At 38.2% G+C, this 15,283-nt stretch overlaps 3 protein-coding genes across 3 annotated transcripts; all 3 read right to left on the minus strand.

The window, feature by feature from the left end:
- Positions 1-1,047: 1,047 nt before the first annotated feature.
- LOC116302055 (adenosine receptor A2b-like) lies at positions 1,048-2,100 on the minus strand. Its single transcript, XM_031711256.2, has one exon. The coding sequence runs from the start codon at positions 2,098-2,100 to the stop codon at positions 1,048-1,050; it is 1,053 nt and encodes a 350-aa protein (XP_031567116.2).
- A 5,638-nt stretch (positions 2,101-7,738) lies between these two features.
- On the minus strand, positions 7,739-8,791 carry LOC148905751 (adenosine receptor A2b-like). The gene has a single exon (XM_089040630.1). The coding sequence runs from the start codon at positions 8,789-8,791 to the stop codon at positions 7,739-7,741; it is 1,053 nt and encodes a 350-aa protein (XP_088896756.1).
- A 3,236-nt stretch (positions 8,792-12,027) lies between these two features.
- Positions 12,028-15,027, minus strand: LOC116290551 (U1 small nuclear ribonucleoprotein C). Its single transcript, XM_031697608.2, has 4 exons — positions 14,994-15,027; positions 14,819-14,861; positions 13,630-13,738; positions 12,028-13,013 (listed from the first exon to the last, which is right to left on the minus strand). The coding sequence occupies exons 1-4, from the start codon at positions 14,999-15,001 to the stop codon at positions 12,733-12,735; spliced, it is 441 nt and encodes a 146-aa protein (XP_031553468.1). The 5' UTR covers positions 15,002-15,027; the 3' UTR covers positions 12,028-12,732.
- Between the last annotated feature and the right edge of the window lie 256 nt (positions 15,028-15,283).

Consider the following 15,283-nt stretch of genomic DNA (forward strand, 5'->3'; position numbering starts at 1 on the left):
AACGAATTAACCAATCAAAACACGCCATTCTTTTTAAACTAACGACTTTAAAAGCAACTACTAACCAATCAGATTCGCCGCTGTTTATTTGAATCTTAGGGATTAGCCAATCAGGAACGACCAAAGCGACAATTTTACCGGAAACGAAAGTGAACCGTAAAAATCATAGTATTGAAAAAATAGCATCTAGTTTTCGTAAATTATCAAATAAATGAATATTAGGATAAATAATATTGAGCAATAATTCTAACAATTTAAGAAATTATTTGATTTACCAGATTTATGTATCTCCACACACTCACTGTTTAGATGGGCTACCTGTTAACACAGGGATCCCATCTAACATTTTACATTATTTCTCCACAGGCAGCCCAAACAAGGTTACTCTATATGGATTTTTTGGCATGCCGTTTACACCAATCTCGTACCCAGAGCCCACGTTCCTGTTTGTTTGCCGGTAAATTATTCCGAATAATCATCACAAATGGGTACGAGATTGCGTTTAGACAATAATAGGCCCTTTGCAGTGCATGCACGTGCTGACTAATTCACTGAGAACAAATCAATGTACATCTTGATTCCCATGGGTGAAATATACTGGTGAGCAAACAAAATTTCTAGAACTGCATTTCGCGACACAGTGGTTACACATCGTTCCATTCAGTTCTTTACAAGTAGCTAAAAAGAATCGCCAATTTAAAATAAATAAATTTTGCTCACCAGTACAGACACGTGACCGTTAACTGCAAAGGGCCTATTGCATCAACATGCATATAATGCCGAAGGGACGGACCATTAGATAGTTGATAGATGTGGGGGCTGCGTCAAATCCCCAAAAAAATATCTAGCAACTTCTTCTGCTAGAAGAAAAATATCTAACTGTACGCAAAAAAATAACGTGCAAGGGTTGAGCCAAAAAAATAAATATCATGCAACTAAAATTCCTGCAACCCTCATCAATTATCTAATGGTTCATCCCTAATAACTTGCAACGTAAACTTCCTAATGGTCGATCCTTTAAACGACCGGGATCCGGATTCCCGCGCCTTATGATCGACAAAACAGTTTTTTCACCACACCTACTCGAATATATGACAGGCGAATTGAGTAAACTATAGGATTAACAACAGATTGCAAGTGAACGAAAACCATGGAAATCGATGGCATCACATATTTCAACTCGCTGTTCCATTCTTTCCCATTTGCTAACAAGATGACCTTAATAATGATAAAAGGACAGTAAAAGATAATCGAAATTAATACTATACTTGCTAATGCAAAAGTTCGTTTGTATTCCTTGATTCTGTCTGCGGTGGTGCTTGCCCCTTGCAATGCTATTTGCTGAGCGTTAATGGATTTCATCTGCCGATGGGCAGTCTTGCTTACTTTTGATATGCAGTAGAAGATCACACTCACGTTGATACCAAGATACAGAACTCGTGATATTTGTTTCGTTTTGTAAGAATCATCGAACATCAATCTGAAAAGCAAGGTGATCACCGCCAACAGCCAGGTTACCGCAACTGCGGCCAATAGATTTCTGGTGCTGACTTTAGTGTTATAATACAGTGGATACTCTATGGCCAGATATCTTTCGACTGAGGCGATCATTAACGTACCAATTGACCACCCAGTGCAAAGCACGACGACTACTAAATAAGAAGTGGTTAAATCGCAGTCCGACGCACACCCAAGCGTAACACAGATATTAAAAGCAATGAAAAGAGGGTTCACCACAAGTCCTACCAGTAAATCGGTCAGAGCCAGAAAGGCAAGTATAAGATTGTAGTTGAGGGATCTAAGGCTTTCATTTTCGAGAATCGTCCAAATCACCAGCAGATTGATCCAAACTGTAGGTACGGCCAAGACACCGCTGATGACGCTCACGGCAATCCATGTTGGAATGGCCGACTTTGGAAAACGCGTGGAATTTGATATATCAAATTCTAAAGTAACTGGACATTCTTGTTGTGAAAAATTTAGGTTGGTATTAAGGTTTGCTGTCATTTTCGAAGCTCGGTTGTCGCTGTACTGCTGCTTAAGACTAATAGCGATAATGGCAAGTTTATCTGGCCTGTTATTATGGCCTGTCTTCAGCATTTAAACAGTGAGTTCTATTTCTATTAGAATTACTAAATATGGAACAAAAGAACGGCGATTTTTAAAGAAAATCTTATCAAAGTGTGAAGTTCGTGCAGGAATGGGATTAGCTACTGAGTTTGGAAGTGAAAAGAAACAAATAAACGGAACTGTTTGTAAATCCTTGAATTCAAAATTATGTGGAAGGACGGAAAAGCATTGACGGAAACAAATGGAAAACCTACCAAAAATTTACTAGAACAAATGATTTGGAACTTCTTAACCAATTTGCCTAGAAGTCATTGACAATAGTTAATTAAACCCATAATGAAAATTTCATACGAATAGAAAGGAAAACAAGTTAGATTAAATTTATAAATTAAAAAAGCAACACTCGGTTTTACGTAATATTTCAAAATCGATTATAATAACACATCGAGAAAGCCTCCATTTTGCTCGTTATGGTATTTTGGTATCCCTTCCGTGTTATCTTGGGACCAAAAGAACAAAAACATTGAATCTCATTACAATCAATTGCTTACCAAGTAACAATGGTATTTGCCCATCTATTTCATCTCTTCTGTCATTTGGTGTAGCTAACGTTCGGTCAGTTAAATCCAAAACTGCAGTGTACGTGAATACGTATGTAATGGGCCTTTTTCACGCGGCAGCCATGTTGGTTGGAACAATAGATTCTACCACGCGTAGCCTCGCATACAAGAGTTTGAGAATGAGTTTATGCGGGTGAAACAAAGGCTTTCATTCTCATGAGGATAAACATGGCTGCCGTGTGATAAAGGTCCATACTGACTTGGACATCTTTGCATTAACTGAAACATGGCTTCAAGCCAAGGACACGGCAGCAAAACTTGAATTCTGTTCATCTGAAACACATAAATTTATACCACATAAATTCCAAGTTCTTCCTGTGTTTCCTGTCATATTCAGGGTTTCTACTTTCGTATTGACCGAAACTGGTTATTATGGTCGTCAAAAAAAAAAAAAAAAAACAGTACGCGAGCTGATATGATAATTGAAACAGGAACTCTGTGCAATTGATTATATCTTCTGTCATAAACAGAGTCTACAATTTTGAGTTTTTTTGTCATAAACAGGGTACCCCTTTCAGAATCCCAGCGGAACACCACTACCCAAATCCTGGCGGAGTACCCCCCCCCCCCCCCCCCCCGGGCATTTACCGTCCACCATACTCATCTACACAAAATTTTGCAACCAATTCTGCCTGTTATGCAGAACTAGGTCGACTCCGTCTGCATGTAGCTGCAAACTTAAGATGCATAAGGTACTGGCTCAATCTAGTTACACATACATCGAGCCATAAAATTACATTCTTAGCATATAAAGAAATGATAAGCTCCAGCCGTAAAATTTGCTGGAGCCAAAAAGTAAAAGAGTTACTATTAAAAAATGGGCTGGGTGATATATGGCTAGAAGTAAATTCCAATACCTCTCGCCAGCCAAACGTCTTTGTTACTATCAAAACGAGATTTGAAGACATAGAGAAACAAAACTGGCTAGGGGAGATCTTTAATGATAAAAGAGACACCCCTGGCCAAAAGAACAAATTAAGAACGTATCGCCTCTTCAAAGTTAGTTATATGTTAGAAGGTTACCTAATAAATGTAAAAAATTTCAATCACAGAAGAGCCTTAACTAAGCTAAGAATAAGTAACCATGACCTAGAAATTGAAAGAGGCAGATACTCTGGTTACAAGAAGGTAGAGGAAAGGAAGTGCTTTCATTGTACTGATATAATAGAAAGATGAAAGACACTTCCTAATTAAATGTCCTCTATACTCTAAACTTAGAGAAGAATTTCTTATGCAAAATAACATAAGTAACTCCCTTACGGAGGACCAATTGTTCCTGAAGTTGATAGATCCTCCCCATATTTTACAATCAGCTGCAGCAAAATACGTTTACAATTGTTTTGCTCTGCGTAGTGAAAAAAGCAACAACAACAAAACAAATAAAAATCAATACTTGTATAATATTGCATAAAGATGATTAGGATTAGTAACGCATTTTATCGAAATAATTATATGAACATTTATATATACAGAATATAGAGAGAATAAGAGAAAAATATCCTGCCAAGGGCATTTTATATTTTTCTCTTATTCTCTCTACTTCATTATATATACACACCGAACGCACAATTTATTACTACTATACTATACAGAATATATATGTACGTATGACGTGTATGTGTGGAATATGTGAATATAGATATTGTGCACATACATAAACGTACGTATATATTCGTAACTTATTTGGATCTAAGTTGATGTGCAACTTTGTACAAAACGCCAAATAAAATATGTCTGTCTGTCTGTCTACACATCCTATTACACCTCGTGTGTTCTTCGATGAATTCAGTTCATACCTTGAGACAATCATCCTTTCTCCAGAGTCACTAATATTAACAGGGGACTTTAACTTTCATGTGGATGTGCCCGGGGAGGAGGGTGGGGGGGGGGGGGGGGGGGGACTCCGGGAAAAAAGTACCGGGGATGCTCGTCGTATCTCTTGGGGGTAAAAATTCACGATTTGGTATCTTTTAGGGTGTTGAATGCGAATTTTTGAAAATCAGCATTTTCTGGTATGTTTTAGGGTGTCGGAAAAGGAGAGACGCGTGCATCGATGTGGCTTATCCTAGGCGCTTTTTATATAAAATTTAATATTATTTGTTGTGGTATCTCTTAGGAGTTAAAAATCATTCAGCCACGCTCTTTTTAAAAGACCCCGGTACTTTTTTCCCGGAGTGTTCCCCCCCCCCCGGGTGGATGTGCCCTCTGATCCTGATGCTCGCGTTTTCCTAGACATTCTCGCGTCAATGGGTCTCAAACAGCATATGACTATACCTACTCACATCGAATGTCATACTCTGGACCTACTGATCACCCGTGAACAGGACTCTGTTATTGCTAGTTCACCCATTGCCGATCGATATCTGAGTGAACATGCATCTGTACTCTGTACATGGAATACGAACAAACCACTGCTCAGGGTTACTGAGATATCATATCGGAAATTACGAGCTATTGATTGGGACCAGCTTCGGGATGATCTACGTGAATCTGTTCTTTGCATGAACGAATTCTTGGTTTGCAATCAATCCCAAGATAGCACAATAACAAAAGGTAAAAATGAAAAGGTAAAATCCCTCTTTTACTCCGACGAAGGACTAGCGTCCGAAACGTCAGTAAGTTTTTTCATCTTTTCACGGTGTATAATTTACCTTTTCATTTTTACTGTTTCATTAGAAACACCGACGCAGCTCACACTAGTTTTTAGCTAGTTATATCTTTTCAATAACAAAAGGGATGTCCGCCATGTTGGAAGATATAACAAAAGAATTCATTGAAAAATCTTTTGTCAAATTCTTCCAACATGGCGGCTATGACGTCTATTGCAAACGAAGAATTCATCGATGTTACGGGACTATCTACATCTTACCAATCAACCCTGAGCTCGCTTCTTGACAAGCATGCCCCATACTTAAAACTAAGACTGTGGTTAACAGACAGCGTGTTCCCTGGTTTAATTGTGACATCAAAAATACAATAAGATCTAGACGGAAAGCGGAAAGAAAATGGCGCTCTTCTAAGTCTTTAATAGACTATCAGGCTTTCAAAACAGCACGTAATCATGCAACACACGTTATGAACGGTGCACGCCGTGAACACAGTGAAAACTCAGACCAAAGGAAACTTTTCCACACTTTGAGAACTCTCTTATGACATTCTTCTGAAGTGTCGTTTTCAGACGAGACACCTCCTGATGTTCTTGCTGCTAGCTTTGGCAACAACTTCACTCAAAAGATTGATACAATCACTAGTTCTCTGCGTAGCTGTGACAGTACAACCAACAATGATCACCTTATTGATACTCACGAGGAGTTTGATGGAGAGCCACTCACTGCCTTTGAGCCAATCACGACAGACCAGGTTGCTCAGCTCATTAGAAACGCTCCTCAAAAGTCATGCCCTCTGGATCCTCTGCCTACATCTGTGCTACTCCAGGTGTTAGATGTTCTTTTGCCAGTAATCACCAGATTGATAAATTTATCTCTTCTATCTGGAACCTTTCCATCTGACTGGAAGCTCGCACTCGTACGGCCTCTACTTAAACCTGGCAAGCATGAAGTGGAATTCAAGAATTTTTGTCCGGTAAGCAATTTACGATACGTTTCCAAGCTAACTGAGTCAGTCGCATGTAACCAAATGAAAAATCACATGGCTAAAAATGGACTGCACCTGAAGCTCCAGTCTGCATACAAACCGCACCATAGTACTGAATCTGCTCTTATAAAAGTGAAGAATGACATACTGATGTATATGGAAGAACAAAAGGTCACACTTTTAGTACTATATTAGACTTAACTGCAGCATTTGACACAGTACAACATCATGTTCTTTTACATCGATTGATGTCAAGGTTTGGAGTGGTAGAAGATGCATTGAAATGGTTCATCTCGTATCTAACTAACAGATGTCAACGTGTTGCTGTTAACGGAGGAATCTCAGATATCTTCAAAATCAAACATGGGGTACCACAAGGCAGCTGTCTTGGACCTCTTTTGTTCATGATATACACAAGCAAGCTGTTTGATATAGTGGAAAAACACCTTCCAAACGTTTACTGTTATGCTGACGATACGCAATTATATCTGGCGTTCACACCGGGCGAGGACGACAACGCAATCAATGCAATGAGTAGCTGCATCGATGACCTTCGTACCTGGATGGCTAACGATCATTTAAAGTTGAACGAGGATAAGACAGAGTTTCTATTAATTGGAACTAAACAGCAACTTTCAAAAGTTAACATCGACAGAATTACTGTAGGTAATGAAGTAGTCAATTCTAAATCGTGCGTAAGAAACTTAGGCGCGTGGTTTGATTCAACGCTAAGTATGTCTGCTCATATAAACAAGACCTGCGGCGCAGCTTTCTACCATCTACATAATATAAGTCGAATACGCTTTTTCGAAGTTCTTAAGCAAAGATGATGCTATTACGCTTATTCATGCTTTTATAACATCACGTCTTGATTACTGCAAAAGTCTATTGTATGGTCTTCCAGCATGCCAGCTTAATAAAGACAGCTCGTTTTTAACGCTGCCGCGAGACTTATTTGTTGCGCTCCTCGTTATTGTCACATTACAACACTATTATAGTTGATCTACGCTGGCTACCAGTGAAAGAACGTACGCAATTTAAGATCTTGCTATTTGTTTTCAAAGCTATTAATGGTATCGCACCTGATTACATATCTGAGCTTATCAACATAAAGGATAAGGGGAGTTATAACATAAGATCTAGCAAAGGTTTATTACTTGCCCCATTTAATCGCAAGACCAAGAATACATTGGGGGACAGGTCATTTGCGGTGGCGGCACGCGTCAGTTACACGCGTTTGGATCGTTCCGGATAGGCCCGGTGAGTGTGGCTCGTGATACATGTAAACAATCGACCGAAGTTTTGGCGCCTTTTGAATCACACACGCGTGTAAATGGCGTCAACGTGTTTGATTGACGGCAGTCTATTGCAAAGTGTACTTCGCGATTTTTGTTTGGGGTGACCGCGTAGCAATGCAAACGCAGGTAAGCGACCGCTATTCGGATTCCCGCGCCTTATGATCGACAAAACAGTTTTTTCACCACACCTACTCGAATATATGACAGGCGAATTGAGTAAACTATAGGATTAACAACAGATTGCAAGTGAACGAAAACTGTGGAAATCGTTGGGATCACATATTTCAACTCGCTGTTCCATTCTTTCCCATTTGCTAACAAGATGACCTTAATAATGATAAAAGGACAGTAAAAGATAATCGAAATTAATACTATACTTGCTAATGCAAAAGTTCGTTTGTATTCCTTGATTCTGTCTGCGGTGGTGCTTGCCCCTTGCAATGCTATTTGCTGAGCGTTAATGGATTTCATCTGCCGATGGGCAGTCTTGCTTACTTTTGATATGCAGTAGAAGATCACACTCACGTTGATACCAAGATACAGAACTGATGGTATTTGCTTTATTTTGTAAGAATCATCGAACATCAATCTGGAAAGCAAGGTGATCACCGCCATCAGCCAGGTTACCGTAACTGCGGTCAATAGTTTTCTGGTGCTGACTTTAGTGTTATAATACAGTGGATACTCTATGGCCAGATATCTTTCGACTGAGGCGATCATTAACGTACCAATTGACCACCCAGTGCAAAGCACGACGACTACTAAATAAGAAGTGGTTAAATCGCAGTCCGACGCACACCCAAGCGTAACACAGATATTAAAAGCAATGAAAAGAGGGTTCACCACAAGTCCTACCAGTAAATCGGTCAGAGCCAGAATGGCAAGTATAAGATTGTAGTTGAGGGATCTAAGGCTTTCACTTTCGAGAATCGTCCAAATCACCAGCAGATTGATCCAAACTGTAGGTACGGCCAAGACACCGCTGATGACGCTCACGGCAATCCATGTTGGAATGGCCGACTTTGGAAAACGCGTGGAATTTGATATATCAAATTCTAAAGTAACTGGACATTCTTGTTGTGAAAAATTTAGGTTGGTATTAAGGTTTGCTGTCATTTTCGAAGCTCGTTTGTCGCTGTACTGCTGCTTAAGACTAATAGCGATAATGGCAAGTTTATCACGGCTGTTATTATGGCCTGTCTTCAGCATTTAAACAGGGAGTTCTATTTCTATTAGAATTACTAAATATGGAACAAAAGAACGGCAATTTTTAAAGAAAAATCTTATCAAAGTGTGAAGTTCGTGCAGGAATGGGATTAGCTACTGAGTTTGGAAGTGAAAAGAAACAAATAAACGGAACTGTTTGTAAATCCTTGAATTTAAAATTATGTGGAAGGACGGTAAAGCATTGACGCAAATGGAAAACCTACCAAAAATGAAAATTAATCTATATCAGGCATCCCAGCCACTTTTTAGACAAATTTGATAGGAAATATAGGCTGTGTAAGTTCTAGATATAGGAAAATATTGGAGTTTTTCCCAAAAATAGATGCACTTTATAGGAGCTAAAATAGCTTTTCAGTGGCGCAACCAGGGATCTTGCAGGGAGGGTGCACAGGCAATGATTTATTTGCAGAACCAAATAAGCCATAAAAAAGACAGAACCAAAAAAAAAAAAAAAAAAAAACGCCCAATATGCTAAACAGTGTAAAATGTAAATGTATCACTCAGCAGTCGTCCTATTTATAGGAAATATAGGAGGTTTTCTTTAAATATAGGCTCTTTATAGGATCCTTTACAAATTATAGGAAACATAGGATATGTAGGAGGTCTAGGATGCCTGCTATATATGCTCAAGTCTCAATCAGCAAACTCTTAGCACAATACTCAAACGTCTAAGAGAGAATTCTTTTCGTATTCAAGCCGGCAGTGAGCGCCAAAAACTATTTTCTTGAAGAAAGGCTGTTGTACAAGGCTAAAATCTTGTTATTCAGAAAGTTTAACTTGTTTGGAAGTGGAGATGACCGATGAAAGTGGAATCAAAGGGTTAACCCAAAGCAAAATTTTTATTCGAAAATGAGGTTTAGGCCTTCATTTGCTTATTTCCCATATATTTTCTATACAAAGTCTGACAAAGCAACATTCTAACACAAATGCAACAAAACACATCTTTGTACGATTGAAAATACCGCTTCAAACGAGGCGTATGCCGAGTGCTTTTATTGTTTTTGAGTGTTTGGAAACCCTAATGAAACACGAAGCACGAGTTTTTGAAATCTTGTTTTTATATTTTTAATATACGTAGAGCAGTTGTATGGGGAAAAAATTGATAAAATATACATTTAATCCAACTTTGTTAGAAATTTGCTCGTAAATTGGCATAGTTAGACTAATCACTAGACTATCATGCAAAGTGTCCCAGGTTCGAGACATGGTAAGTCCAAGGTTAAACATGAGTAGATAGAAGTAAATATAAGAAGTAAGTAATGTAGGGGAGAGAGGTAAAGAAATGAAGCAAATGGGTGGAAAGTGGATGAGAAATTCTTGTAGCCATTTTGGGACACCCACAACAAATATTATGTAGATTTAGGCCCCGTCCACCCGTATCCGGAAATTTTCGCATCCGCAAATTTTTTTTTTTGCGGATACGGGTTCCGTCCACACGTGTCCGGAAATTTTTGTATCCGTATCCGGAAATTTTCGAAAACGGTCTCCAGAGTGGAAATTTTCGAATACGCTCCGAATACGGATACGTGTGGACGGTCGTATCCGCAAATTTTCGAATACGATGACGTAAACACGATTTCGCGCATGCTCAATAAGAAAAGCTATCCGTCAAAGGGACTAGGCACTAGCGTGCATCAGGGCGGATCAAGAAATTTCCGGATACGTGTGGACAGTGAAAACGATTCGAATACGCTGCGTGTGGACACGAACATTTTTGTATCCGCTAAAAAGAAATTGGCGGATACAAAAATTTCCGGATATATATACGTGTGGACGGGGCCTTAAGAATTTCAACACTAGTGGTGAAAATATTTCAAACACTAGTGCTGCATTGCTGCAGTGATGAAAATATTTCAAACACTAGTGCTGCATTACTGCAGTGGTGAAAATATTTCAAACAATAGTGCTGCATTGCTACAGTGGTGAAAATATTTCAAGCACTAGTGATGAAATGGCGAAAATGGTTTTTCATTAGGTTTCAAAAGCCATCCACGTGATCCGAAAAGTGCCCATCCATTGGTTGCTGCGCATATGAATTATTAATGAATTTGAGAAAGTAGGTTAAAAATAACATGGCGCCCATCTTCCACTTCCCTTCCAAAACTATCATAACTATTAAAGACAACAAAACAGAGGACTATTTAACTACGAGGTCAAGTTTTCCGAGTCAATAGACAGTCTTGTCTTTTCTTTAATCGATTTTTAAAGATTTTTTAGAGAACAAGCAGAGATTTCAACGAAACTTGAGCATGCATTTGTTTGCTTTTCGCTACTCGCTATCTATCACAGGATAGATAGTGAGTACGTTAGCCAATCAGATTGCAGGATTTGTGATAGTATGCTTATGTAGCAGGTTTATGCTAAACACATGTAGACTGGGGGGAAACGCCACGGGGGAATACATTAAACTCTTGTCAAATCTTTAGAAAATACTTCAACTTGAGTTCTCTAATGATCAGGTTTATCCTCGATTTTGTGTAGAATATTCACACGTGTTCCAGTGAAGGTCCGTGGAATTTCAAAGTGTTTGTATTGTTGAAGCTGTGCATTCTTTACTTTACCGTTAGCAGGCATCCCAGCCACTTCTTAGACAAATTTGATAGAAAATATAGGCTGTGCAAGTTCTAAGCATGGGAAAATATAGGAATTTTTCCAAAATGTATGCCTTTTATAGGAGCTAAGATAGCTTTTCGGTGGCGTAACCAGGTATCGGGAGGGCGCACAGGCAATAATTGGCAGAACTAAAAAGCCATAAAAAAAAACCAGAACCAAAAAAAAAAGGGGGGGCCATTTCATTTCCTTTGCCAAATATGCAAAACAGTGTAAAATATAAATGTATCGATCAGCAGTCGTCCTATTTATAGGAAATATAGGTTTTCTTTAAATATAGGCTCTTTATAGGATCCTATACAAATTATAGGAAATATAGGATATGTAGGAGGTCTAGGATGCCTGCATTAGTATTTGTGAATATTTTGACACTAAGATGAGAAGAACCCTAAATAAATGAGTCTATAATCAAGGAACACAACAGGAATTTTTCAACTCCAAAATGGTCTATTCATAACTAAAAAGTATCCTGTCTTTATCTCTACTTACAATAATTAGATACAGCAAACTAGGATAAAAATGGACTCCCAATGGCCTAATGAAGCTTTAGTTGAAAGACTCTAAAGGGAAAGCCCCTAGAACCAAGTGTAAAAAAGATGTGGACAGTGTTGTACAATTTTAATAATTTATTACATACTTTTCAAAAAAAAATTAATGCAAATTGTATGCAATGTTGATCAAATTATCACTTTTTTCATTGCTGTGAGATGATTGAGACGACGGTAGCAACATGGAAATCAGGCAATACGCTGTTGTCAATTGTAGTACACTATAGGTAGGTAGAGTGTATTCAATCACACTGTTGAATGTATAGTTATATTAATTTAGATAACTATTTAGTTGACGTCACCTAAAATATTAAGTATGCCCCAAACAAACAGTTATGCGAATCCGGGGGTTTACTTTACCAGAGAATGCGTGAAGAGCCAGTTGATTACATCTTCATTTTCTCCCCTTATTTTCAGCCTTTTGTACATAAATCTTTAAATTCATACGAAGTCAACTAAAATAGTAATAATTTATCTAGAGGTGATGTCAATTATTCAACAGTTAGACTAAATTCACTCTACATGGGAAACTACTCTAGCAACACATTTGATTGGCGATAATGTTTTGAATGATTTATATCTTGCTACTGTCGTCTCGATCATCACACAGCAATAAAACACCTAAGTTGCACCTAAGTACTATTCCAAACTGATTCTTTTTGTAAGAAACGAGTGTACAATAACAGTATATGAACTCATATTCCAGTCTATTTACACAAGATATCACAGGTTGACTGTTTGTCACTAGGGGAGCGTTACTTTTTGTCATGATGCGGAAGACATTGGTGGTGGTCGATGCTGATTCATGTTCTGAGGAGGTCCCATCCTTAGGTCCCCCATGGGTGGGCGCACGCCAGGTGGTGGTCGCATACCTCCAGGTGGAGGAGGCATTCCTCCTGGGGGTGGGAAGGGAAGACCACTAGGGGGAGGCATGCCAGCTGGTGGAGGCATCATCATTCCAGGGGGAGGGGGCATCATTCCTGGCGGAGGCATTCCTGGTGGAGGCATGTTTGGCATCTTGTGTGAGGTGGCTTGGTAGGCAGCAGCTAAAATACAAAATATTGGGACCATTATTACTCCAATTAATATGAAATTAATTGCTTTATCAGTGACTTTTCCAAAGAGTGATTAGTCTGAAGTTAGTTTGCTGATTTCTAGACCATTTGGCAGCACTGTTTATGACATCCCAAACTCTATCCCAACCCCGGCCCAACAGGTTCTATCACCTGTATGTATTTGTCGGCTAAAATGTCAACATAAAAGGCAGTCTTATTTGAAATAGGCCCTTTGCAGCTAAGCAATCACGTGCTGATTAATTCACGGAGAGCAAATGAATGAACATTTTGATTCCCATGGGTGAAATTTACTGGACTGCAAACAAACTTTCTACAACCTGTTTCAAGAGATCGTAATAAAAATACATTTCATAACACACTGGATACACATGTTTTCATTCAGTTCTTCACAAATAGCTAAAAAGAATCACCAATTTAATATAAAAATAAAAATTTCACATTCCAGTATAGACACGTGACCGTTAACTGCAAAGGGCCTATTGACAAACGCTGACATTTTAGCCAACAAACATACAATCTTTGGAAGCCAGTTAGAACATCTTTTGATGTCTGATTTTCGTGGTATTAATGAAATCAAAATGCTTACTTGTTTGATCAATTAACGTCTGAGCTTGTTCTTCCATCCATTTTTGATAGTAGAATTTGACATTTTCTTTGTGTTTGCGTCCGTTATTATGGGTCTTTCTTACTGAAGGCTAAACAAAAACAAAAATAAATAAATAGTCAAATTTGGTTATATTTCGAGAGAGTAACAATGACTAGTGGTTGTATGTTGTAAATATAGAATGTAGTGGTAGTACATGTGGATCAGAGGGAACCTCACGGAAGAGCCCCATACAGGGAGTGGTGGTTGTAAAACATAAAAATATAAGTTTTAATGACTAGTGGTTACTAGTTGGGACTGTGTTAATGTCTTGAATATAACAAGTGAATAAGAATGACTAGTGGTTACTAGTTGGGACTGTGTTGATGTGTAGAACACAACAAGTGAATAAGAATGACTAGTGGTTAATAGTTGGGACTGTGTTGATGCGTTAAATACAACAAGTGAATAAGAATGACTAGTGGTTACTAGTTGGGACTGTGGTGATGTGTTGAATACAACAAATGAATAAGAATGACTAGTGGTTACTAGTTGGGACCGCGTTGATGTGTTGAATACAACAAGTGAATAAGAATGACTAGTGGTTACTAGTTGGGACTGTGTTGGTGTGTTGAATACAACAAGTGAATAAGAATGACTAGTGGTTACTAGTTGGGACTGTGTTGATGTGTAGAATACAACAAGTGAATAAGAATGACTAGTGCTTACTAGTTGGGACTGTGTTGATGTGTAGAACACAACAAGTGAATAAGAATGACTAGTGGTTAATAGTTGGGACTGTGTTGATGTGTTGAATACAACAAGTGAATAAGAATGACTAGTGCTTACTAGTTGGGACTGTGTTGATGTGTTAAATAAAACAAGTGAATAAGAATGACTAGTGGTTACTAGTTGGGACTGTGTTGATGTGTTGAATACAACAAGTGAATAAGAATGACTAGTGGTTACTAGTTGGGACAGCGTTGGTGTGTTGAATACAACAAGTGAATATTAAGGAAACTTAAACACTGTGTAAGATTAAGAAAAGACCGGTAAACGTTTCTTGTTGAGAAATTTTACAAAAGTGGCTAGTTTACTTGGTTATCGGAGCCATTCAGCGAAGGTCTAACCATTTATGGATATTTGAAAACAAATGCAAATAATTGAGAAAGATAAATTATCACAAACTTACCGAGTCATGAGTTAGGTATGTATCACAATAATCGCAATAATATCTAAGAAAAACACGAAAAATTTAAAACAATTAGAAAGTTAGCAACCTGAATAACTAATGCTTTGGTCTGGCTATAAATTTGTTGCGCAAACAATTTAAAAGATGGAAAAAAATACCAAATTTAATGACTTACTTCGGCATTTTTTGTTTCTTGTTCAAAGATCCGCCACGTTTGCGCAGAAAAGCAATAGCGCATCTCTTCTACGATCTTACCGCTGGTACCACAGGTATCCCAACATAGCCAAATAAAAACATCCAAGGAAATCGTTATCAGAAAAATTACTTTTTAAATACTATTTTTAACTAAAATTGCCTTTTCAGGTCTTTATTATTTTTAAATTTATCATCCTGATAATCATATTTTTACTTATTACTTTGGAACATAAGTTTGTTGATGTTGGGTTACCTGTGTTACTGGTTATT

Source organism: Actinia tenebrosa, unplaced genomic scaffold, assembly GCF_029948245.1.
Source record: "Actinia tenebrosa isolate PJP-AT-01 unplaced genomic scaffold, QUT_ActTen_1.0 PGA_scaffold7__59_contigs__length_16204524, whole genome shotgun sequence".
Classification (NCBI taxonomy): Eukaryota; Metazoa; Cnidaria; class Anthozoa; order Actiniaria; family Actiniidae; genus Actinia; species Actinia tenebrosa.

Coding starts and splice junctions, on each gene's coding strand:
- LOC116302055 (XM_031711256.2), bottom strand. CDS start 2,100: ATGCTGAAGACAGGCCATAATAACAGGCCAGATAAACTTGCCATTATC.
- LOC148905751 (XM_089040630.1), bottom strand. CDS start 8,791: ATGCTGAAGACAGGCCATAATAACAGCCGTGATAAACTTGCCATTATC.
- LOC116290551 (XM_031697608.2), bottom strand. Junction 13,739..14,818: donor CATACCTAACTCATGACTCG/GTAAGTTTGTGA, acceptor GTTTTTGTTTAG/CCTTCAGTAAGAAAGACCCA. Junction 13,014..13,629: donor GACGTTAATTGATCAAACAA/GTAAGCATTTTG, acceptor TTTGTATTTTAG/CTGCTGCCTACCAAGCCACC.